This window comes from Ascidiella aspersa, chromosome 7 (genome assembly GCF_963924565.1).
Source record: "Ascidiella aspersa chromosome 7, kaAscAspe10.2, whole genome shotgun sequence".
Lineage (NCBI taxonomy): Eukaryota > Metazoa > Chordata > Ascidiacea > Phlebobranchia > Ascidiidae > Ascidiella > Ascidiella aspersa.
This window is the reverse complement of record NC_139453.1, coordinates 4,737,494-4,762,597: the sequence shown is the minus strand read 5'-3', so window position 1 is coordinate 4,762,597 and position 25,104 is coordinate 4,737,494. Positions and strand designations below refer to the sequence as shown.

At 36.8% G+C, this 25,104-nt stretch overlaps 3 protein-coding genes across 3 annotated transcripts; 2 read left to right on the top strand and 1 right to left on the bottom strand.

The window, feature by feature from the left end:
* Window positions 1-181: 181 nt before the first annotated feature.
* LOC146137358 (E3 ubiquitin-protein ligase E3D-like) lies at window positions 182-12,023 on the bottom strand. The gene is made up of 11 exons (XM_083394006.1): window positions 11,851-12,023; window positions 10,573-10,715; window positions 9,755-9,917; window positions 9,037-9,152; window positions 7,264-7,406; window positions 6,364-6,521; window positions 5,379-5,502; window positions 4,111-4,216; window positions 3,377-3,608; window positions 2,254-2,349; window positions 182-1,213 (listed from the first exon to the last, which is right to left on the bottom strand). The coding sequence occupies exons 1-11, from the start codon at window positions 11,940-11,942 to the stop codon at window positions 1,051-1,053; spliced, it is 1,536 nt and encodes a 511-aa protein (XP_083250132.1). The 5' UTR covers window positions 11,943-12,023; the 3' UTR covers window positions 182-1,050.
* Window positions 12,024-18,256: 6,233 nt separating this feature from the next.
* LOC146137357 (uncharacterized) lies at window positions 18,257-20,729 on the top strand. Its single transcript, XM_083394049.1, has 3 exons — window positions 18,257-18,466; window positions 19,254-19,409; window positions 20,147-20,729. The coding sequence occupies exons 1-3, from the start codon at window positions 18,353-18,355 to the stop codon at window positions 20,282-20,284; spliced, it is 408 nt and encodes a 135-aa protein (XP_083250175.1). The 5' UTR covers window positions 18,257-18,352; the 3' UTR covers window positions 20,285-20,729.
* A 1,746-nt stretch (window positions 20,730-22,475) lies between these two features.
* LOC146137356 (claudin domain-containing protein 1-like) lies at window positions 22,476-24,986 on the top strand. Its single transcript, XM_083394309.1, has 4 exons — window positions 22,476-22,692; window positions 23,422-23,490; window positions 23,796-23,933; window positions 24,784-24,986. Exons 1-4 carry the CDS (start codon window positions 22,476-22,478, stop codon window positions 24,984-24,986), a joined length of 627 nt encoding a protein of 208 aa, XP_083250435.1.
* The last annotated feature ends 118 nt before the right edge of the window (window positions 24,987-25,104 follow it).

The following is a 25,104-nucleotide window of genomic DNA, read 5'->3' as shown; positions in this document are numbered from 1 at the left end:
GTTTCAATCAGGTCTTTCACTAAAGGTAGTTCACGTAAAATAACGCCTGGGTTATAGATCTAGAATTTAAACTACCTATATAGTTATGCTCTTTGTAGAATGACACACAATCCTGCAACTTGTAAAAAAAGGCACGGACTACAGCAGTATGCAAATTCACTTTGCAACATTGGAACGAAACTTTAGTAAAACGAAAACTTAAAACTGGTATGGGCAACAAACGAACATGAACGACAACAACAGCGGGTTTAGGTCGACAAGCAGTGGATTAAATCTTTTTAAGGGCAGCAGGTGAACCATAGAAATCCGATAGATATACTGAGAAATATTAACTTTACTTTGGGATGTGCGTTACAGTAAACGACCAGCAACCGTACATTTTAAAAATTGCAAAAAAGCAGTAATTTTAGTTTCAAGCGAGCACTTCTGTTGCCAAAAAACTTATTTGAAACTAGTTTTATGTTAAGAGCAGCTTCGAAAATCGATGTTTTCCTGAAATAAGCGAATGATACAAATTTGGTCCATCCAGCAGTGAAAAGTTAAGCAAGGTACGCAGATGGCAGTGCGATTAAATTGCGGTAAGAAATTGGCGACGATGATAAATTTCAACTGTGTCATACTAAAACGCGTATAGCGACAAAACGGCGTAATTTGGGAATTTTTGACAAGCAAAAGCAGATAGAATAAGTTTACGGAGTAATCCTGTAAGTGTAAGGCCTTTAACAATTGGCACAAAAAGGGAGTAAAAAAAAGCAGGTCTGTTTTAACGTGGCCGTGGAATTTAAAATCCATTTTCAGAACTAGTTCTGACAAAGGAATACCTCTGTGAAATAAATATGGCACAAAATATGGAATAACAGCTTTCGAAATTAAGTTGTGTATAGGCTTTAAGGATCACTTAGCAGTTTACAACCTGAATCAGGCTCAAAAAGATTCAATCCAAGATCGAAATATTAACATCCCGTAATCCGCGCTAAGGCTTTATACAGCTCAGGACTTCTAAAGTCAAAATTAGCAGCGATTAACGTAAAGAAACTCCACACAATTGTGTCAGTCCAGCCGTAGGAATCCGACCATGTAGTCGTCCACCACCCTGTGTGCTACCGGCATTGTGAGGGTGCTGGACACAAGAACGAGCAACATTTGAACGCAAACCTGTCTTGGATAACTCAGCGTCATAGCACGGTCTTCGTTCGCCCATTTCCCTGCCAACCTGAAGCAAAAATTTTTAATTGATTTACAAGTTAGTAGATGTAATTAATGCTGAATGAATATCAACTTATTGGTTTCAAAGTAACAGTTATTTGTATCGTAATACAATTTCAAGTATCCGACAATTCCGGCATGCCTAGTTGTTACACTTCTTTGCCTTTAATACAAAGTGATAGCTCGTTAAGGTTCATTTTCAAGGCTACTTACTGAATATATTCATAAATATGACGACATTGCAACGAAGCAAAGTGTACTTAAAATAAGTTTTACCGGTACTTATTTATTTTAACCGACGTTTCGCTTTTTTATACAGGTGCGTCGCACTTTTCGCTTTTTGTTTTGTTCGTTATAGTTGTCGCATTTTTGTCTCGTTTTTTTGTGTCATTTTACTTTCCGTGGTGATAAGCGTGTTAATGTTGCATTTTTTTGTACGAAAGTACAACCGTTAGTTGTAGAGCAAACACATAAACTATAAGGAAAGTCGGACACATTATATTCCGGTACAGATACCCGATAGTTTGGACAAAAAGTATCGCAATTCGAACAAATTACGTCATTACTAATAAAAAACAAGCAAGAAAGGTGAAATCGCCCAAACGGTGTTTTTTCCCCCAGCTATTGACCAACAAAAACCCAGCTGTTTAACCAACTATTTTTCGAGTAGAATCTTTCCAGTAGAATGACTGCTTTGCATCGCAAACCGTTGCGTAAACTTCCGTATGAATTTTGTATCGGATCGGCAACGATACCACCCTATTAATTATATCGGACGAGTACCGATACAAAAAATAAAAATTAATCCAAGTGTCAGACGATTACAAGTCTTTATGGGATACATAAGCCTAGTGGTTTCAAAACTCGGCATCGGGTACTTGGCATCGGGTATCGGCTCCGATCCGATATTATCGGGCGAGAACCGATACTACCACTTGGCATCGGGTATCGGCTCCGATCCGATATTATCGGGCGAGTACCGATACTACCACTTGACATCGGGTATCGGCCCCGATAATATCCGACATCCTAACAGCAACCACTCACTCTTTAAATGCGGCAACGTGTGTGCTTGCATACATGACCTTCACAATGCGTTCACAACCTGTTGGATCAGCGCTGCGTATCTCGTTGCACGTGCGTCTGAAATGAAATAGAAGTTAGGTGTTTAACGATGTTAAACGAGATGGTAAAAGTAAACTAAAAACAGAAAACTCATATTTTTTTATTGAAAGCAATAGAAACACGACCTAAATAGAACCTTAAACTATAGAGAGGGTGTATGGGACGAGCCGTTCTGGCATCAAGGTTTAGGCGTCGCTGTTGGAAACAAAGCTGAGGAGCCAAAGTAAAGAGCATTGGCCTGGGCTCCATCTCTGGGGCCATTAACGGTTAGACCAACGATTTCGGCTTAGGATCCGTCAAACATATGCAATGGCTCCGGCCCCAGTTCCAGCTCCATAGCGGTATTTTTTATGTTTGTTTTTTAGCACAAATTGCCACACCAAATTGTTTAGTACTATTAGAGAGATCTTAAATTTTTTCGAACTTAAGCAGATAAAAATTTCAAAGCTTCAGTCTTTAAAATCTAAAAATAGCTCCAGTCTAGTTCTGACAAAATACTGGGTTCCAGAGCTCCGGCCCCCTAGCCCTGGTTGGAACGAGACTGGTCGCCCTTGTTTGGGTTGTTATGGATTTAAATTAATGAGAGCTTTAGAAAATATTAAGTTAGATAAAAGTTTGTTAAATCTTGTTAAACCCGTTTAGGCCTTATTTCGACGAGTTTCGGTTTTATTCCGATTGAGATCTTTGTCATACTATTCGGTATTTGAACGCTGGAATACTACCACATTTTTGTCCGAGGTTTGTATTGCTAAAATTATGTGGGTTAGAGTACGAGTCTGGGTTTGGGTATAGATTAAGTAGTATTATTATATTCGTCTTCCTTGCAATTTTAATATTGACAACTCGTTTCGTTCCTGTTAAAAGTAGGATTCCAGACCAGCGACAGTACTTGTACCATTTTGGACCTCGGTGTTCTTTGAAATTCAGTCGTGTTGCTGGATAAAACTAACGCGCGTGGATTCACGCGTATGCATTCGTGCGTGTGTGACTGTGTGTGTATGTGCGACCTTGTGCGTGCTTTTACGTTCACTAATAACAGTCTCACCCGATAGAGATGAGATGCGTCGAGAATGAGAAGAGCTTCTCAATTACTTCCGCCACCTTGTTACCATGGAAACGAGGCGGACCGTCGCGACGAATCTTGTCGGTCTCGCTTCGGGGGGTTTCCCCCCTCCTCAGGCCGCCACTGGGGGTCGCTGTGTCATCGCAGTGAAGTGATTTAGGCGCGACACTATTGCTGTCGCCTGTCGCGCAGTGGTGCGTCGTGTCGCTTACGGCTGCGAGACAAGAAATTGAAACAGTTGAGAAAAATAAAAATGATTTGTAATTAATGTAATTTTTTGCAATATCCAACTCAAAACAATCTTTTTCGTAAATTAAGAATTTAAAATTTACAGCGGCAGAGCGATTTTGTTGCTGTCGCCTGTCGCGCAACGGTGCGTCGTGTCGCTTACGGTTGCGACATAAAAATAAAAAAAAACAGAGAAAATGATTTTGTGGTGCAAACATATTCTTTGAACTTACTTTATTAAAATAAAGGCTTTTCCTGACATTTTAAACTTGTTGTAATTTCCCGATCAAAATAATGTTCCTTCGTAAACTCAAAATTTTAAACTCACAGCAGTAAAAATAAACAATTTACCAAATATTTCAACCAAGTGTAAATTTCTTTACATTTACACTTAAACTTTATCAAGAAAAAAACAGCATTTACGTAATTTAAACTTACACCTGTGCTATCGATTTGCTAAAAAAACACAAGAATATGTTGTAATTTACCGGATTTCGGAAGTTGAGTTGTGAAGTCGCGACCTTGCTCGTTGAATTCGACCGGCGTCGCTCCATTGTTGACGAACAATCGAGTGTTTGTGTTTAGAACACGAATCTGAAAAAGGCAAAAATGGAAACATTTTACGATTGTTTATATATTTTTTTTTTACACCATCCGTGACAAATGAGATTGTCTTAAGTCCAGGGGCTCTTAAACTTTTTTATTTTTTTATTTTTAGTTCCCGTGAACCAGGGTCGGCATAAAATCATTGAGATGACGCCATAATCAAGTAGAGTAGTAGACTAACCTGCTGTTTTTAGTCAACCAAATGTGAAACTACCAATAGGTAAGGTATTCCATCCTGGTCATGAACGCCGAGCATGTGTCGAACAATATTGCAAGCAAGGCAGGCTAGAAAAACAACTTGCCTTCAAGTGAGGTTCGAACTCACGACCTCGGACCGTCGCTCTACCAAATAAGCTACACAGGCATAGAGGGGAGCAAGTAGAGAAATAACCATAGCACAGTGACCTGCTGCATCCTGCTCGTAAAACTAGCCTGTGGTGAGGTTCGAACTTACGACCTCGGTCATACCGGGATAGTCGCTCTACCAACTGAGCTGCATAGGCTCAGTGGGGAGCGAGTCGGAGTTGAGAAGCAACCATTACGTCAATGCTTGCTACATTCTGTTAATACAAGCAACTTCATATTGATATAAGGGGATCCACAGTACCATATCATTATTTAATGAAAGACACACACACATGTCACATATGTATTCAATAACTATGATCTAGATCTAGCACAGGGGTTCTTAACCGCGTGTACCACTTGGTGGTACGAAGCACCAAACATGCAGTCTGAAATTATGCGCTATTCAGGCATATTTGTTAAGAATGCATAATTTACGAAAAGCTATTACGAAAAGCTATTACAAAAAGCCATTAGTAAATTGACTGAATGTTTGTGAGTTGTAAATATTGTTGAACTTACAAGACTGTTTTTAATGCATGCATTCAACACTTATGTGATAAATACATGGGTATAAATACGAGTTTAAATCTTATTAGTACAATTTTATTGACGTCAGCCATTGTAGACAGGGGATACGAGAAGATTTCATGAAAGCCCAAAGGGTACGAGCGCTAAAACGGTTAAGAAACACTGATCTAGCCCTTCTGGACCTGCTGTTTTTTTAGGTCAAATGCACATATGTGTTCAATAACTTTGATGAAGCCCTATTGAACTTCTTTTTTAGGCCAAATATAGTACTCACCAGTAGGTAAGGTTTTCCCTCCTGGTCTTGAATGACGAGCATGTGACAGGCGTGTGTGTGAACTGAAGTGGCGAGGCGCTGGGCGAGCAGTCGCTCCAGGAAGAACTCGCTGAAAAAGACAGGCCTGAAAAATAACATCGCCCCACTCAATCTGACGAATTGTTAACAGTTTGTGAGATGGTATGGGAACTAGGGCAAACTTGGACAACTAGATAATTCTAGTTTTCTAATTCAATGAATTAGAGCAAAATGCGGCTAATTCTAATTCTAATTCTAATTCTAATCTAATTTGTGAATTGCATGTGTTCTCTAATTCTAATTCTAACTTAAGTTTAAAAAGCTTAAATAAATCTAGTTGTCAAAGTCTGAACTAGGGATGTTGGGGTAATTTCGGGTCGGAGCCGATAATGGAATGTTTTTTTTTTCTGTTTCGGATACAATATTACTAGTGGTAAACCTAATAATGTAATGTAGAGTAATTAATGTAGAGAATAATCTATCTGGTTTTGAATGAATTTCACGTCTAGGTAATTTACTGAAGCTGGGCATTTTGAGAAGCCAATCATCGGTTGATGGTAGGTAAACAACAAACAACTGGCAACCGATAATGCCTACCTAATTCGCAATTCAGTTAATCACATATTATTTTTTACTAAATGTTAGCTGTCACCGTTTGATTGTTTTATTCCAGTGTTGCTAAACCCATGGGTCGCAACCTAAAGTTGTGTAGCTGTTTGATTTGGTTGTTTGGCCGACTGCAGTAGTTTTATATAGTTAGATTTCTTTTGATTGGTTGTAACCAATATTTATCCAATACTTGATTGCAGAAGCGATACGAACACACATCTTATATTGAATAAATTCTAACTGAACAATGATAATCTATCATGTTTGATTACCCAGAAAATTTGTTTTTGTATGGTAAAATGTTGATTTTCGTGGTGTTAAAAAATCAACAGTAGAGTGAAACGAAAGGCTTACTAACCTGACAACAGTCTCCGCCATATGTTTCCTCAGCGAGAGGATCTCAATGTTGTTTTTGCTGAACTTGAAAGCGTTGATGCTCGAATCTTCGTCGAACAAGATCTCACCCATGTCGGCACGGCAACGGGCACACCGAACATTCTCCTTTCTCGCCGCCTCCTGGAACATAAACATGTAAAACACTAAGAGGTGTATTTTATATTTAACGAAAATAAGCTGCAACACTTTAGGAAGTAAGGAATCTCCCGCAGGCAAAAAAAATGTAAAATAAAGTTTAAGAAAATGATTTTTTATGAAATTTTAAGAAATTGATTTTTTAAAAAATTTTAACATTTTATGTTTTATCTGTTTTTATAAACAGTCTTAAGAATATTAATGAAAATAAGTAGCATTTAATTGAATATTCTTTAGCAGCTTTCTGTCAAGACAAATAAGCAGAGCATTGAAGTTAGATCCAGAAGAAATGTGAAAGCCCATAGGAGTGCTTCTATATAGGCTTTCATATTCATTCTCGTTTAACTACAACCTCCAGCCATTTTTCTTGACCAGATGGATTTTACATTTAATGAAATAAGCAACATATCATTAAATATCCCTTAGTTAGTAGCTTTCTTTAAATTTTGCACACTTTGGATTTTACAGCGGAGGTTATGTTTATTGGCATGAAACCTAGAGCTATTTTTATTAGAAACATCTCTAAATGCTTTGTTTCTATTTACAAAATAAAGAATTAAAGATCATTATCATGCAAAATTATTACTACTTTTTAATTAGAAAAAAATGCTACAGCCAATATTAATGAATCCCAATTAAGGTCAGCAATCAGCATAAAAAAAAAAAAAACATTTTTTTGGCAAGACACAGGAATCCATAGCTTTGAGTCATATACAAAAAGTCTTACAAAATCTTGTTTGTCTTTGCTTCTTTTCGACTTGATGAGCAACACGTTTCTACGATTGATCGCAGTGGCGTGAACATAGATGTGGAAATCGCTCACTAAACAATCGCCCTCTCGTGGTCGCAGAATTTTTTGGTGGATAAGGCCTTAAATTAAAAACAACCTATTATTGACAAAATACTGCGAAACACGTGGTAACCAGGGCTGGGAAGCCACAGTAAAACACATATCCAATGGTTCCAGCTCCCCCACACTGGGCTTTTTAAGTTGCCTCAGCACAAGCTATTATAGGTTACATTTGCCACACCAAACTTTTTAGTAGATTTTATTTGATCAATTTAATATTCTTTCGAGCTATAGCAGATAAAAATTTATAGCTTCTGCTCTTAAATTTTGTAAATGGTCCCACAAAATAATAAAATAGCTCTGGCGCCAGCATAAATTCTTGGCACTAGAGCTTTAAGCTCCAGCTCTGGCTCCCCAGCCCTGATAGTAACTAGATATAAGCTGGAAGTTTGGAAGTTTTAACTAATCTAATTAAGCAAAAGCTTTCTAATTTTTCTTATGATGAAAAAGTCTTTTCAAATAATTAATTTAAATAAATATATTTTCACTTAATAGACATAAAAACATATTTGTAGTAGTTAAATATATAAATAAAATATATTATTGAATATATAAATACTATTTTTTTTTCAATTAAACATCTTTTTATTAAGTCTTGAAGAATTATTTGTCAGTCTTAAATACTAGATGAGGCAAGTTAATAATTTGCAAAACCTATATATACACACATAGGCGCCGAACGTGGGTGTGCAGAGCGTTTTTAGACGCCCTGGATTTCTGGCAGGGCGTCAAAACGCCGTGGAATTTGACCAAGTCGTACTTCTAAATAGAGTTAAACTGCTTTTTCTTCTTTCAATTTGACCCATTTTAAATTGACAGTTAACATTTAATATGGGCCCGCCGAGACATTTTAGGCTTAGCATTGACACGAGTCTAAAGAAAGGTTGCCAAACTCCATTTTACACACTGCATCGTGTGACGTAACAATTCCTAAGTCTTAAACACGCTGTGACGCTCATTCGCTCAATGTCAAAGCATAAGATCGCAACAAACATAAAACAAATTTGTCGTTCAGTACTTTAAAGATACCGCTGCGATGAAGCCTATGTAAAAAAACGTGCGGGCAATTAAAAAAAATACGGGTAGACCACAAAAATTCCGCGATCGCTTCGCTCGCCAGATTTTTATGTATGTTACCACTTTGTTGGCAAGTATAACTTAAACGTTTGGCCATTCAGTAGTGCAAATAAATAATCGCGGACGTATTATATTGCTCACTGACAGAGATTAGCGTTTAAATCATTTCTTTGTTGTGAAATGAGTAGATCACCAGTTCACCACTACATGTTGCCCTTCATCATTTTAGAGTGCGCATTTGCTATTCGTTACGACGAGAGACACAACGCATTGTTTCAATAATAAAACAGAGAAGCTCTAAATTGGTTTCCCAAATAGTGTTACGTTTTGGTAGTGATTCCTGACAAGTGGGCATTTTGTACTGATTTTAAAAAAACGCACTGGATTTTTTAAAGTTCGGCGCCTATGTATACACATACATATTATAACCGAATTTAAAAACTGCCTACCAAAAAAAAATGCACTAGCCCGTAAAAAATAACACTCGCAAAAATGTTCAATATGCTAACTGTGAATTTCTGATAAAATTTATATATACCAGAGAAATCAAAAAAATATAATCTGTTTAGTTACCCATCATGCTTGTCTTTGAGACTTCAGTTTGTGAAGAGGCGTGAGTGCAGCAAGTCCAGCTGGTGAACAGATCTCTCCAAGACTGAGATGGCAGCGGTAACACTCTGTTGAACTTTCTGTATAGAAATATTTAGAACAAAATAACAAAAAACACATTTTAAAGTATCTTGCGTAAAAAGCAATATTAGAATAAATTGTTTTAAAATTATTTTGCGAAGATTTCACAAAATAGGTATATATATATAACAGGTTTTGAGTAACACATCCGGAACGCTATATATGGTTGAAGTGGCAGCAAAAACAATGCAATATATTTATAAATCAAACATTTTACATTTTAAAATTAGCATGGCAGCTGCATCAAACATAAAACGGAAAAGTTGGCATTAAAATAATTTTATATGATTTTTAGCACAAATAAAAAAGGGCCAGAAAGGATTATACAAAAGTCAAACAACAAAATAAAACAATTTTATTTGCTATAATTTGTATAAGAATATCATCACTCAAACACCTAAGACAGATTTAAAAGTTACGTAATATCTTTTAGATAAGAGGGATGTATGTAATATGTTAAAAACTTTGAATTTATGCCACAAAGTTTTAATTTATGCCATAGCTATTAGCTTAAGTTAATAACTTCAAAACAAGGTAAAAAATGACCTAAAATCGGTTTACTAAGAGGTAAATTTAGCAAGGTAAGAAAAAGGGTGCTTACACATTGTTTCTGAATAAGGTGAGGCCACAAGTCTTGCATCCACACTGACAAGCACCACGCTCCATTCTGCTCAATTCACTTCCAACACGCTTCACAGAAGTGCTCAGCAAACCTGTCTGTGGCTCCGGGTTGCTTTCTCGCATTTGCAGACGGATGCCAACACCTTTCAATATCAAAGAATACTAAAATTTAGATGATAAAAACTATAATGCCTACTTCCTAATTTTTTGGGGGGACATTGCAAGAATTACTTTAAGATTTATGCTTCATTCTTTATTTGCTACCTTTAATAAATACCCACAAGTTTTAGAAAAGTATATCCTATTCATGGCAGATTTCTATTCCTTCGATAAACATTAAAATCAGTTTGCAATGGAACGAAAACATTCGGATGTAAATTTGTTATATATACTACTTTTTTGTCAATTATGGTATAAATAAAAGTAAATAAAGGCAATTAAACATTTACTGCTCAGTATATTATTCCATAAGAATAAGTTCGTTCTCTAGTTTTAATTACTACCTTCTCTTACCTTGTCCACCCTCAAAAGCTATGGATAATTAAAACAGAACTTATTGAAGCAAACCACTGCAGCAATGTAAGTGGTAAAGTGTGAATAAAATTGTAAACACTGCTTTATAGATGTGACGAGCATATCATTGTAAAAAGAAAGTGGTTTCTCATGTTTTGACGAGTGGTTTCTCTGGTTTATCCCCTAAATAAGGCATGATTGTTTAAACAATAGCAAGTTATTCGCGAAATTCTGAAACAAAATACATAAAATGTACTATAACACACGTTGTATATAGATAAATACCTTCATTAAGGTGACTGTTCACAGCAGTACAAGTGGAAGGCTCAGCTTCCATTACAAGAGGATATTTGTCTTCAGTTCCATCTGACTTCTTAACAATCACTTCCTTTGGGTGAACTTCCAGTGATTTTGGATGATCATCACCTCTGTAAAACAAGCGTTTCAACAATAGAAAAAATATATTTTTCAGTTGTACACCTGAGATATTGTCACCGCAGATCTCAACATTGTCTCAGATTTACGTCTATTAAAATTGGGGTGACCAGTTGCACTGAAGGTCCAAATTGAACCCCATAGTGTAACGAATGAGAAAATCGGGTACCAAATTTAATTTTTTGGGTGCAATATTTTGTTACAGGTTTAAACCCGATTGCGTTCTAGTGCTTGCCCAAAAGTATGCCAGTGACCTCATATAGGGTAAAACATATCGCCGGCCTTGCACATTTAAAATAAAAATAGGGAATACATATCGCAAAATTTGGCGCTGGTCTAGAAACCTACCACTAACATTATTTAGGTTAGGAAGCGAGTTAGCGTTTGGATTAGGGTTGGTCAAGTGTTATTATTAAATAAAGAATATAATAATACTTGATCTACCCACGCTCAAACGCTAAATCACACGCTAATTTTTTGCAAATGATAATCGCACCCTCAAATTTGGTGCAATGATTTCATAACTGTGGTAGAATTCTAGACCAGCGCCCAAAATTTTGGCATAAAATTTGGCAAAAATAAATTTTTGGTAGTGACAAATTTTAGAAAGCAGTCGGTGTTTTAAATGTTTTATCTTGTATCCATGGGTTTTAATTGTACTAATAATCACAAAAATATTAACAAGTAAACATAACAAGCCTGAGATAAAATCAATTTTATCGAAAACTTTTTGCCAGACAAGAGTGTAGAACAGCAAAACACCATTTAAGTCTAAAAAAATATTGATTTTAATGGACAAAATTTGCTAGATCTACTTAAAAGACATGAATCAAATGCAACAATATTGTGCAATTCATATCCGTTATAATTGTGTGTCATGACACACGTAATTTCAGATCCATTTCGTGATTTTTGGACGCTGGTTTAAAATCCTAGCACAGCGTTGAAACAATTATTAAATGAACGCAAAATCTGGGGTTAGGGCGCTGGTTTGCGTTTGGGTGTGGGTGGGTAAATACTTGACCTACCCAAACTCAAACGCTAACCTACGCCCTCACCCCAGATTGTACGTCGTGGTTGGATTCTAGACCAGTGCCAGTGATTTTTGTTACGATATGACCAAAGTACCTTAGCACGATATCTAGCGATCGTATGCGGTCGTACACTTCCATGAAATACGAGCTGCCCTCGTGTTGGTCTTCGTCCATGCTGCTTTTCATTTGTAGCCTTATTTATATCCGTATTTTATCACATTAAACCACATAATTCGCACGTTTTACCGTTAAAATACTTTTCTTCACTTCACACAATTTCCCTCGCTTTCCAATAAAAAGGTTATTTTTACGACACGCTTGAAGGGTTGCAAAACTTTTGCGGAGAATATTTTTCTAAGGTTTTCTAAACTTTGTGTACAAGAGAAAACATGTTCAGATAAGGATAAAAGTAACTTTACCAAAACAAAGTACATTGCCATTTGAAAGAAAAATTTTAGGAGAAAAAAATATAGATGGTTTCAAATCGGCTTTTAGGCCCAGCAGAGAATAAAAAAATTTTAGCGGTAAAATATTAAACCTATGTTATTAAAATGATGTTCACTTGCAAAGCAAACGATAAAAGCATGCGCGCGACAGCTGCTTTTGGCAGTCATAAGGTATATTGTCCCTTAAGAATATGCCACGCTTTGGCAAATCAAGCACAAAAGCTAGTGACAAAGATAGTCCACAATAGAGTGGACCGTTGTTGTGATCTCTTTCTTAGGAGAGCACTTGCCTAAAACACGTGGCTTTGTTCTCAACTCAGTGAAAATCGTCCAAAGCGACCGAAGTTAAGCGAACGCTTAAAAACAGGAAAGTGCAGGGTTCATTTAGGAAGTACTTTGCTAGTGGTTGGCAATGGGCAGCAAATGTTAGCAGTCTAGTTTAAACTAAATTTGATTCTGTTAAGGTGGTATGTTGATGTAAAGTTTGTTTTAACTGAGAACAGTTTCTGTAAATAACGCAGACAATAGCAAAATGTTCTGCAGCGAAGCACTGCAACATTTGAGTGCAAACCAGAACACTTTGGCTGTACGGTAGCCAATAGTAATTTACGATTACATTTGGGCTAAGTTGCAAAAAATTGTGTTTTATCAAAGTTGTTCCCTTGACTCTACAATGTGTACATTTTGCAAGGTAGCTTTCGGCACTTTGCGGTGTCAGTTTTGAGCGTTGTAACGTGTCAGGCATTTCCTTTGCAAATAAACGTCAATGTCAAATAGACGTTAAATATTGTTTAGGGCAGGGCCAAAGCGCGTTTCATTAAATAGTTTTATGGCTCTTACATTCACTAGGTTGTATTTGAGATTTTTAGGATGTCCAGTGTAAACTGTGTGTGCCTATTTTTTGCCTATTTTAAGTAGTTAAAGGCAACACACAATTTACTCAAACGTTCAATCTCTAAGGGTTTGGAGAAATCTTCTCAGTACAAACACGTTGTAAACAGCAAAATATTTTATCGTTCTACCCTTAAATGTAGTCTAGTCATGCTTTATTTCTGTTCGATATAGGCGCACAAGACTTATTGTATGGCGCCTCCTCTTTTCCGATGCCCCTTTTGACAAAGTTACGGGATTCACTACTGATATTCCTAAGGAATAAAAAAATTCCCTAAATGTGTGAAACAAAAATCGCATAACCGTCGCCTACGAAGTTGCTGTGTCTATTGTGTTTAATCTAGCTGAGCAATGGTACTTAATATGTGTGTGTGTGTGTGTGTGTTAAGAAGAAAAATGTATTTGCGGTTAACCTAGTAAGAAATGTGGCTATTGTTCTCTGACTGGTTGGCCAACCATGCTGTAGGGCAGTGGTTCTCAACCGGGGTCCCGCGACGCCCTAGTGTGCCATTTCTTATGCTCAAGGGTGCCGATAGGCATTTCCCAACATGGTTTAAGATGATTGTGTTGTTTTAGTTCCATTTATAGTGACATTTCTGTAAAATAATTAAGGAAATTCCAGTCGGGTGCCGAAAATCTATTTATTATTTTTGAGGGGTGCCATGAGCTATACAAGGTTGAAAATCACTGCTGTAGGGAAACGGTTGGTAATTTAGACCAGATGCGACTGGCAGCGCTATGAGCAGTTTACGAAAGGCTAACCTACATTTTGATGGTAACCGGACACCGCACATAAACTGCGCAAATCAATATCGAAATTATATGCCTGCTGTCATGGTTCAGCACATGGTAGTGAAACTATCTTAAGTTGCTATTGGTAAGGTCAACGAACTTATTTGAAGTAGCACTTTTTTAGGAACACTACTATTTGCAAGTTAGAAAACCTAGTTTGATTTGAATGCAGCAGTTCCAAAGTGCGACAGCCACATTTCCAGGAAAGCGCAATCGCAATGATTAATTTGTCAGATCCGACATATTTTCGGGCACTAAACTTCAAAAACAGTCGGCTGTGTTTCACATGTTTTTATGCCCTTGCAAGGCACACATCAATGTGGGTTTTCGTAACTGTGTCAAAGCTTGTTGACCAGTGGCGGGTTGTACGGCTTGAAATGCTATCCTACCATAGTGTAGTCAACAACAGGCGAATAGGTGTGTAGTGGGGGTTGGCTGAATGGCTAAGGACTCGCTGTGTACGCTTTTGCTGGTAACGCGATACTCGCTTTCGATTTTAAAGGGTAGAAGTGGAGCCTGGGCGTCGCTGGAGAATCGACTGCTGCAAAGATCTCTCTGCGCAGCTGCTGCTGCTAGCTCAATCGTAAACAACACTCGGCAAAGGCAGAGTGGAAAAGTACGTGGGACTGTTTAAGAAGAGCTGGGCTTGATATATTTTATGGGCTGCACGAAAACTGTTACTAAACTTAAGCTAGTTTGATTATAAATAACAAAGTCAAAAAGGTCGAGTAGATCGACATCATCTTGATTAAGACGTTTTAAAACGAATTGTATCACATTAACTGACGATGATATATATCGAAACGTCTTAATCAATATGATGTCGATCTACTCGACCTTTTTGGCTTCGCAGTTTATTTTATCAAGCTACATAACAGATCCGTGCATAGTATATCTAACTAAAGATAGTGTTATACGAAAGGTTTAGCATTTGTCAGTACATTATGATGTTTAGCCTATTTTCTCCCAATTGTAAACAAAACAAAAATCAAAACAGACCAATACAAATATGCTGTTGCTGCCAGGCATTGTTTCAATTGTAAAATTGTTTTTTGTTTCAATTGTACAATTGTTTGGCAATTTACAATAATTACAAGAGAATTGTTAGATATCTGAGCGCGGTATGGGCAAAACTATAAGGTAAAAATTTATAGCACACGAGTTAGCTAAATAAGGAATTAGCAGAGATGCCGTTCAAGTTAGACTGTCTTGATTTATTCTTAATTAAACTTGTTAAATTACCAGAGAAACTTTTCTTTCGAAACCCTTGGGTAAGCATACTTGAAAATTCACCAAGTGTTGATGGATAGTCAGAATGTCAGCAAAATCCAAAAGGGGTATCAGAGCTTGTCAAGATTTGTCTATAATAATTATAGAGCCTAAAATGCTGGGTGCCGCGCAAAACTGAAAGGCAAGACTGTAACACCTAGGGCAGGTAAATACAGAAAGTTCATTTGCAGGAAAGTTTATTTTTTGGTTCATGTTGGTCTGTCTTGATTTATTGGTAATTAAAGTTGTTAAATTACCAGAAACTAATTTGAAAGACCAGTGCAAAATATATCAGACGCTAAAACAGTGTGGTTAAGTTTTCACAACACCGAATATGATAGAATTAGAAAGTGCAGCAACCGTTGATTAATATTTTTATGTTCCGTGAACAAATGATTTGCACAGTAAACATTTAAATTGTATATTCTGGCATCAAGATAGCACCTTCTCTAAAACTTCCCCAATCTGCGTTATATAGGTGAAATGTTGAAATATGCATGAGCCAGGTGGCGTAATGCGAAAATAACAAAAGGACAAACTTGTTAAAAACGGGCTAAATATAAGAAAAAATGTCAAATTTTTCTTTAACGCTAAAATCCTGCTTAGGGCTTTCGACTACTGTCAGAACAAACTGCTTATAGCTTATCCTTAATATCAATTACTGTACCCAGACTGGAAACTGTGGATATTGCGTAAGGGGCGTTTTTTCGCACAAACCTTGTATTGACTGCTATTGAACACCTCATTTCAAAAAATAGTGATGAAATAGTAATTTTCACGTAAATAATCAATATTTTTCCCTAAGAGTGTGTGTAGGCCTAATGCTGGTTTAACTTAACGCCGAAGATCCAAACACAAATTTGCGGGTATTTTAACAGTGAACTTTCGAGCTGCGTGCTTTCTTTGGTACGAATCACGAAATTAGAAAGTCAAGAAGTTGTTTGGTTTGTTTTAGTCAAGTGAATAATGAAGTTGCTTGGTTTTTGTTTGGTTTACCTTATTTTTTAATTGCCAATGTATTCAAAATGCTGATCGGGTAACCCATGAAAACGTTTGACAACAAAACGACATACAGGTCTAAAGAGATGGACTTTAAAGTTTTCAGAATCGATTCATTCGGACTAAGAGACTGATGATGCCTCATTTTGTCGCCAAATATTATTTTCTTTGAATAAGACAAATAAAATAATACCTGTAAGGGGGAAAGACATTTCTTGTTTGTCATAGGGAAGTTGCCATTAGCTTGGTGAATAAAGTTGTACGAATGTCTCTAGAGGCCCAAAGGCATACGAGTAAACTTGTAAAACCAGCAAAGCAAAGGCAGGATGTAGGCCTAGCTGTCATATTATCTCTCAGCTACATAAATCTAACACTAGCAATCTAGGCTTGCGCAAAAAGAAAACCCTGTTCTTCTAACTTATTGTATTTGCTTTTTCATTTAATATATTAAGGGAATAGCCAAAATAATGTCATAGGAAATCGAGAGTTTCTGTTGATAAGGCCTTTTGGGCCTTTTTTCGTTGCACTTTAGTGTTACTTTATTTAAACAAGGTTCGGGAAATTTGTACTTTGTATTCAGAGGTCATGACTCATTAATGAACCAAACTTAAACCGACAACTTAGCATAGTAATTGGTCAAATGTCGGAGTTGGATCAACGTGTAATTTTTGCTACATTCAAAACGTAAATAGCATTTCTAGGAGATCTTTGAAATCATTTAGTAATAAAATACGTAATAAAATACGTCCGTATTAATTATTATGCTCAGCACACAAAATCCTGATACCTTATGCGGCAATTAAGTTTTTTTCAACCATCATTTTACACAACTTACTAAGCCTATTGAATGGTACAATAGTTCCTTTAAATCCAATTCTTGCTTTTAAGAGACTCAGTAAGTTGCAGTGGGGCCAAATACCAGAGCTAACATTCCACAGAAATCGGCTCGGTTGCTGTCCAAAGGGTCAACTGATAAGGTAAACTATAAACAAACTTAAAAAAAAGTACGCCGCTGCGCTCCGATTAGCATGAAGTGCGGTTTAATTTTGGTGCAGTCGGCGAGCAGAACATGATCGAATGTATATAAAAAGGGCGTATTTTTATGGAATTTGAAACCATTGGCTGCAGGTTTCTGCTTGTCAATCACTGCTCCGATAACGCTTATGTTAACCAAACTCAGTAGAAAAAAAAGGATCAGTCATTTTTATTCGGGTTTTTAAACTTTGAGTTTTATTAGTGATTAAATGTGGTCATTTGGTAAGCTATCTTTACAAGTTTCCAGGTATGGTTCTAGCCATTTCACAGGTGTTGTTGAAAAAAAAGGTGTGTGTAAAAACGTTAAAGGTTCATTGCCGTTGATCAAAGTCTTTTTTTTCTACAAAAGTGGTTCTTAAACTTTTGTAACCAGCAGCATACCAAAAATAAAATAAAATTTGTGTACACTTTTTACAAAACCGTTCACTTATAACTTCTAGCATTCATCAGATACTCCCTTTTCGTCAAAGCTTTTCCACGAAAATGTTAAGTTTACAGCAGTTCTAACTTCCAAGTAGTGGCCTAGAACGCAGCCTCAGTATCAGTTAACGATGTGAAGCTGAAACATGACCACAACTTGTTTACATGAATTAAAATTGCAGCAAGAGCAGGCTTATATCAGTGAGGTAATATTGCGGCTTTAAAAAATTACAATAGTTTAATGCATAATGGTTGGAGGTTGTAGTAAGACGAAGTAAGAATATCAAAGCCCATAAAGAAGTAGGTAGCATTTTGAACGTTTCGAATAACTCTTTGTTCATTTATAACATGAAATACTGTTGATGCTACCTACTTGTAGTCTTTCCTATATTGGCTTTGCATTTGGCTTTATTGGCGATTGTTAAAAAAAAGAATAAAGAGTTATTCGAAACGTTCAAAATGATACCTACTTCTGTATGGGCTTTGATATTCTTACCACGTCTTACAGTGTAGTTTACTTTTAATGTATTTTTTTGGATACCCCGGAATTAAGTTTCTGTATGTTATATAGGTTTATTAATATATAGGTTTATTAAACTTTCCTGCTGCTTTTTCTTACTCGAAGATTGAAACTACAGTAGTTCCACTTTAAACATGCATTTACACCAGTAACGTCGCTGAAATTTTGCTTTACAGCTTTACCATTTATCGCCAAAGACCAATTAAGTTTAAACTGAATAAAGCATGGCCACGGCGCACGCCAACGAGTCAACAATGCCGCTGGCGTCTGCAGAGAAAGGCCAGCACAAGAGTCATCATCACAAGAAGAAACACCACCACACCACCCTTATTGTACAGGTTGGTTGTCTCATCTGTTTGTGTAAGCTCCTTTGGTTGAGAGTTGGTGTAATTCAGTGGTTCCCAAGGCTTGCGGCACCCTATAGTTCGTGCATCCTTGCTCGCATTTTTGCTTCAACTGTAACGTTAACATTAACGAGATTGAAACAGCACTTTAACCGTGCAACAACCTTTTTAATTATTTGCACTTTTGTCGTACACAAAAAATTGCTAGAAAGAAGCTTACCAATAAAGAAAAAAATGGAATCCTAAAGAATTTGAAATATCTCTCGGTACCCTTGAGCGTTAAAAATGTCACCCTAGAGTTCCGCGGCACCTTGAGAACCGCTGGTGCAATTTGTTCGTCACTTCTAGTTTAAGTGTAGTCGTATCTTGTACGTTTTGTCATCGATAACCACTGTTGAATTTAAACCATGGCAGACAGACTGTTATTATTGCAAAAGGTACATTTTAGAGCTAAAAACTATACTGTCTGTATGTATTAAACTTAGGCCTATCATATGCCCTCTTTTAAGAAAATTTGTTCTCTTTTCTCAAGAAAAGTGAATAGTCCTCCGAGGACGCCCAAAAATTCCAAATATCCTCAAATATATAAGCATTTATGTTCATTGCACAAAAAGACAGTGCAAATCGTTATGGAGACAGTCTTTTGTGTGAATACATTATATTTGTCTATTCGTAAAATAACTTAATGATAATAAGAACTCAGGAATATGGCTTACGACAATTGGTCGTTTTATGTGTGAAATGTATTAGTGAACACGTAACAACAATGTTTCAATTGCAGACGCTCCCCTCTTCCCCGAAGGACTGTTGTGAAATTTGCGACCCTTTCTGCGAGGACGACCTTAAGCTTGCAATCCTTTCAACAGTCTGCTGCTGGCTCCTGCTTGGAATCCTTCCCGTATTCGTGGGAATCGCTGGCATCTGTTACGCCAAAAAGGCAAGTTATCATCGTGAAGTTGTATTAGGTGGATTTTCGTCATGTTACAAAGTTTTTAAAACACCGCTAAATGTTTTGGGTAAAGGGAAGGGATGACTTAACTATTAGGCAAAATAAGCACGTATTAGGTAACCAGGGAAAGGGGGGCACCACAGAAATTTTGTAACCCAGTTTTTCAATGGTGCCTCAGTGTTTAATGAAGTAATCCGACTTACTAAGACGACTCAGACCTTAATAGTGGACCAGTTGAAATAAATTTTTGCTTATTTGTTTTCGTACCATCGTAAACTAAATATGTTCGATAGGTAATATCTTGGGTGGTTTATTATGTTTCTATTTTGAATGACACTTACGGCATGATGGCCCTGGTAAAGGAGTTGGTACAATTTAAGTCAGCCAAGCAAATGGATTTTTTGCCATTCGTTTCCAAAATATTACCACCGTAAAATTGGTGGGTAGTGGGTTTTACTCTAATCAGACAACTATTATGGAAAGAAATTTAATACGATTTTATTTTGTTGTTTATAACATTTCGCTGGCGCGAAAAAAGCAAGTAAAAAACTAAAAACTTAAATAAATTTCACTCTTCGGTGTCATTCATTTTAAAGGTAATATTTTTATTTTTGTTAACATGTAAATCTGATAACATATATATATTTTCTTCTTCAAAACAGCTACTTAAAAAGCTTATATTTCCACTTTTTCAAACTTGTTTTTCAACCTTATATTTACTGCAGGCCAAATCGGCCAAGAACCCTGTTTTGAGGAAGCGCTACTCCTCCTACTCAAGAACCATCTCCTGGATCGGTCTCCTTCTTTTCACTGTCGTCATGACCCTCACTGTGATCGTGCTCGCCACGTGCGGCGTGCTGTGAGAAATATCTCAACCGCGAGATGGCGTAGTCGAGAAAAAACTTTTAACGAACGATTTCACCTGCTGAAGCCAGTGCTCACTACTTTCAGACGATGTATTGCGTGTATTGCTGAAACGGTCTGCACTACTGAGCGAATTTTGTTTAATAAAATACATACGTTATGTAGCAAACCAGGTCTACTGAGACAGCCATTACTGCTGCAGTAAATAATAATAGACTAATGTGTATCCGTCGAAAACTACCTAAACCTAATCAGTCGATCCGTCGTGCTTGATAATTTATAAAAAAAAATATAATAATAAAACGTATTCAGTAGTGGTTGGCTATGAGTATTGCATAAAATATAATAAAATACATGACCAGAGTTACTGAGACAGCCATTATTGCTGCATTAAACAATTGTATGAACTTGTAGACTATAAGTTGTATACGCCGAAGACAGTTAAAACAGTCGTGCTTGTAAATTATAAAATAAAGGTGTAAGATTTTAGCAGTATTTGCGCATTCATATTGATGGTACGTTCAGTTTCTACCTTTTTATGCAACATTTTGTTAAGTATTGGAGACTACCATTCAACAAAAGATACCATCATCAGAATTAATTAGGTGTTTAACAAAATCAGTATACATAGGAGGTTTAGCAATAGACCAAGATGCCCAGTTTAACGGGAGCTATATAGTTTAGTGATGCTAAATGGTGCGGTAAGTGGGTATTAGTAGTTTTATCGAGAATAATCTTGTTTATGTTTGAAAAGCAAAGTATTATCTTCAATAATTTAAAGAAAAGTTTAACGCAATTTTTAAAAGGGCAACACATTCTCTTACCATGACTTATCCTACAATATAACAACCATTTAAAGTTTATTGAATGTTGGACAACTTGTAAAACATACAAAATCTTGGTCGCTGGTAAAAAATCCTACTAAAGGGTCGAAACAATTATAAAGCAACGCACAATATTCGGGTTAGGGTGTTGGTTAGCGTTTGGGTAAGGGTGGCTCAAGTATATTATATTTATTATTTAATAATAATACTTGACCTACCCAAAACCAAACGCTAACCCAAATATTGTTAGTTGTGGTATGATTCTAGACCAGCGCCAAATATTATCATGTTAAGCATAATATATTTAACATAGGTATGTGCCCACCCCAGTCTCGATCAGTTTAAATGATCACACCAATCTAAAGATGTCACCAATTTGCCAATCATCTGATTTAAGCCAATAAGTTCCTTTTTATCACGAAATCAAACTGCGACATGAATTTGCCATTGTAACCAAGCAACGCGCCCACTACAAAGTTGTTCAAGCAGCGAAAAACAGTCGTTTTGGTTCGCATTGTACAGCACTTGGGATATTAGCTGAAGGGCGGCTTCTGCGTTATGGCCACTTTAGCTTTTGGAAAAAGTGGGCCCTCTAAAGACCGAGTGTTGGAAGCGAGAGGCTTGAAGTGGCCCAGTGATGAAGCTGGATCCGTGTTTTTGTTTAGCTTTAAATCGCCCTTGATAGAACTATTGTTGTCAGTGATTGTGATGTAACATTGGGCGTGGTTTTACAGTTACTGTAGTGTAGGTCAGTTTATACGAGCCATATAGAAGTGACATTTTTTTTATCTGAAATAACTTACGACAAATGGAGTTTAACTCGAAATCACTTTTTATAAACAGCGTTAAGTATACAACCATATACCGGAAGCAATCCTTTCGCTTACGTACAATAATATCATTAGGATCTCATAAGTTTATAACAAAAAAATGCTGTACCAAGAATTACAGGTATGATTAAGGTAATAAAATTGATGACGAAATAAATTTATTTATAATATGTTGAGCGGACGCCTTAAAACTTCATCAAGAAAACAGTTTTAAAACTACTGCGCTAAACCAGGTTTCACCAAACTACAGTCCGCGGGCCGGATCTGACATATTTGCCTAATGAAGATAAACGACAGTTAAAACTAAATTTTGATAAAATTTTAAACTTAGCCACCATTTATTAAAGCTCACTACACTGTAAGTTGCCATCAGTAATTTTAATCAAGCTAATCTACTTGTGCCCGACACGCCCTTGTCAGGCTCACAGTTATCCAGCCCTTAAGAAAAATGTTTGGCGGCTCCTGCTATAAGTGATCGTGATAAATATTCTCTCATTGTAGTTTTATCTTACAAACAGAATTTACCTAAAAGTGAAATGTCGGCTGTTTGCTGGTTCAGTCTAGCGACAATCCTAGGCATTGGAAGCCTTGCTTGTCTCGCCCTTGCATCTTCTACAAACTACTGGTTCATTCACAACAAAAACGAGAGCAGCCCTCAAACGAATGCCAGCGCTGCCGACCCGGACAAATTCGCCTACCCGTACCACATGGGTCTGTGGTTGACTTGTTACGACGGAGATATACCAGATACAGGTAAGAAAAAAAACAAGACATTTTCCTTCTTGTATTTCTAGAATTATTTAACAGTGTTGCAAACAAGTCATTATGAATTAAATGACTTAAGGCGCAGTCAAGTTATTCGCGAAATAACTTAATTCCAAGTCAAGTCATTATTAGAGCAAATCATCTTCAAGTCAAATAACTTCTATAAACATAAAACGTTTAATCCCTAAATTTGGTATACTCGTCCGATTGTGAGCAACAATTCAAGTCCTGGTCAAGTCATTTTACCAAAATGACTCAAGTCAAGTCAAGTTACTTAAAACAGTGCCTTTTAATATCCGTGATCTTAAAGTTAAAGTTGATTTTCATTCCTAAAGTTTGTGGCATATTCTTTATGTTTTGATTACGCGTCCAGCTGTCCATGACTCCAATATGTGAAGTATGTTAGAGTGTAAGCTTTATCTGTGCCAGTAAGAATAAGGCCAGATTTACTAAAAAAGACTCTCGGTCAATTTTTGGTAGGCAGGGGCGAATCCAGGGGGATCATGTGGACATGCACCTTCCAGTCCTCCAAACTGTACTTTTTGCTTATTTCAAACTATACGTAACTGTAGAAAAATTCGCCCTTAACAAATACCCAATTCTGTTTGCAGTATATCTTAATTCATTTTGTTAAAATAGGCGTCGTGCTTCTCATTGGCGCAAATATAAATGGACAAAAAGGTTTGTAACCCAACCTACTTTGTTTTTCTGTTTCAGTGCAAGAACTGGAGATCCTAAAAGGCAATTGTGTGTTGGATTACAACTTCAGAAACAACCACATTGAAGGTAAGTTTTCCGTAAAAAGTTTTTTCACTTTAAAAAAAAAACAATTCAGGAAAATCAATATTTTTAATTATATCATAGATATGTTACTTTTTAACTTGTCCAAATTTCAAACATTTTTTATTGATACCAGACAGGCTAATATTTTTTCTTTTAGAACTGCATTTTTGTTCACTTTCGTTGTCGTGTACTCGTGTTTAAAATACGGCAGTGACGTTTGACGCTATTTTGGCAAATATCTGACTATACCCTAACGGTTACATTAAAAATCCTGATACTCCACTTGTTTATTTTGTGACAACGCCCAGATTTCGCTCGGACCAGCGTTGTATGCATCACACTGGCTTGTGGGATCATCCTGATTGCTGGAGTTGTGGGATTTAGCGGATGTGCTTGCAGAAAACAAACCCCACTGTTGGCTGCCGGCATTTTCCTCTACGTTTCATGTAAGTTATCCAATGATATGGATTTTTGGAAGTTGTCGAGTTCAAAAACAGGGTAAATTCCAAATTGAAGACAAGTTTAAGCGTAAGAACCAAAGTGTCGTGAGTTATCACTTATCAGTCAATATTTTAGTTTCATCAGCAACATTTATTTTAGATTTAAAATTATAAGCTTAATCAATTGCAACAATCCATCCGACACGGGGGTGTAAATTAATGCAAAGCTACGCCAATGGTTAATAGCGTTTTACGCGTACTGTATATACTCCTCTCTTCGCATGAACTTTGTGAATTATTGTTTTTTGCTTTTTTTGATGTAGTGCGCAAAAAGGCAATTGAAATTTTGGTTTAAATGCCTTTAAGGAGATGGTGGATGACCTGGTAGAAATAACGTGTTTTTATGGATACGGTGAAGCTGCAAAAAATATTTACCGTAATGCCGTTCCGGCTAACTTTCACTACTGGTAAAATAGGAATAAGATATGCCCAACAGTGAATCCCTCGAGATACGGATTTGCAGGTATAACGACCCTAATCGTCTTTGGGCGCATTTCACTCTTCTCGTCGCATAAACGTTGTAAATTATTACTTTTTTTTAATGTACGGTAGTGCACAAAAAAAAAAAAACTGAAATTTTAGTTTAATACATTCAAGGAGATGATAGGATGACCTGGTAAAAAGGAAATGGTGTGGTAAAAAAACATGTTTTTTATCGATAACCTGCAAAATTATTTCACCCGAAAACCGTTTCGAACTGTTGCCTGTTGCTTTCACCACTGGTAAAATCGGAATAAGAAATTCTACCCCAATCGTCGCACAACTGAAGATCCACCGAAATGTGTTTTATATCTAGGTATAACGACCCTAATTGGACTCTGCACATTCTTCGGGCGCATTTTGCTCGAAGATGGCGACATCTCTGTATCTGGAAACAAGTTCGGCTGGTCGTTCTACGTTGCCTGTGCCTCTCTCGGGCTCCAGCTAGTGACAGCTTCGTTCGTCCTGGGTGCGACACGAGGGTGCGGTAGAGCGTTCAAGGCCGGAGACGACTTTTGAGTTCAGGGCGGATTTGTTGGGTATTTGAAACAACGACATTTTAGAGAACTGTAGCATCATGTGAAGCATTGCCCCTTATACTTTTATACAAAATACAAGCACTGCCTAGAATACAATT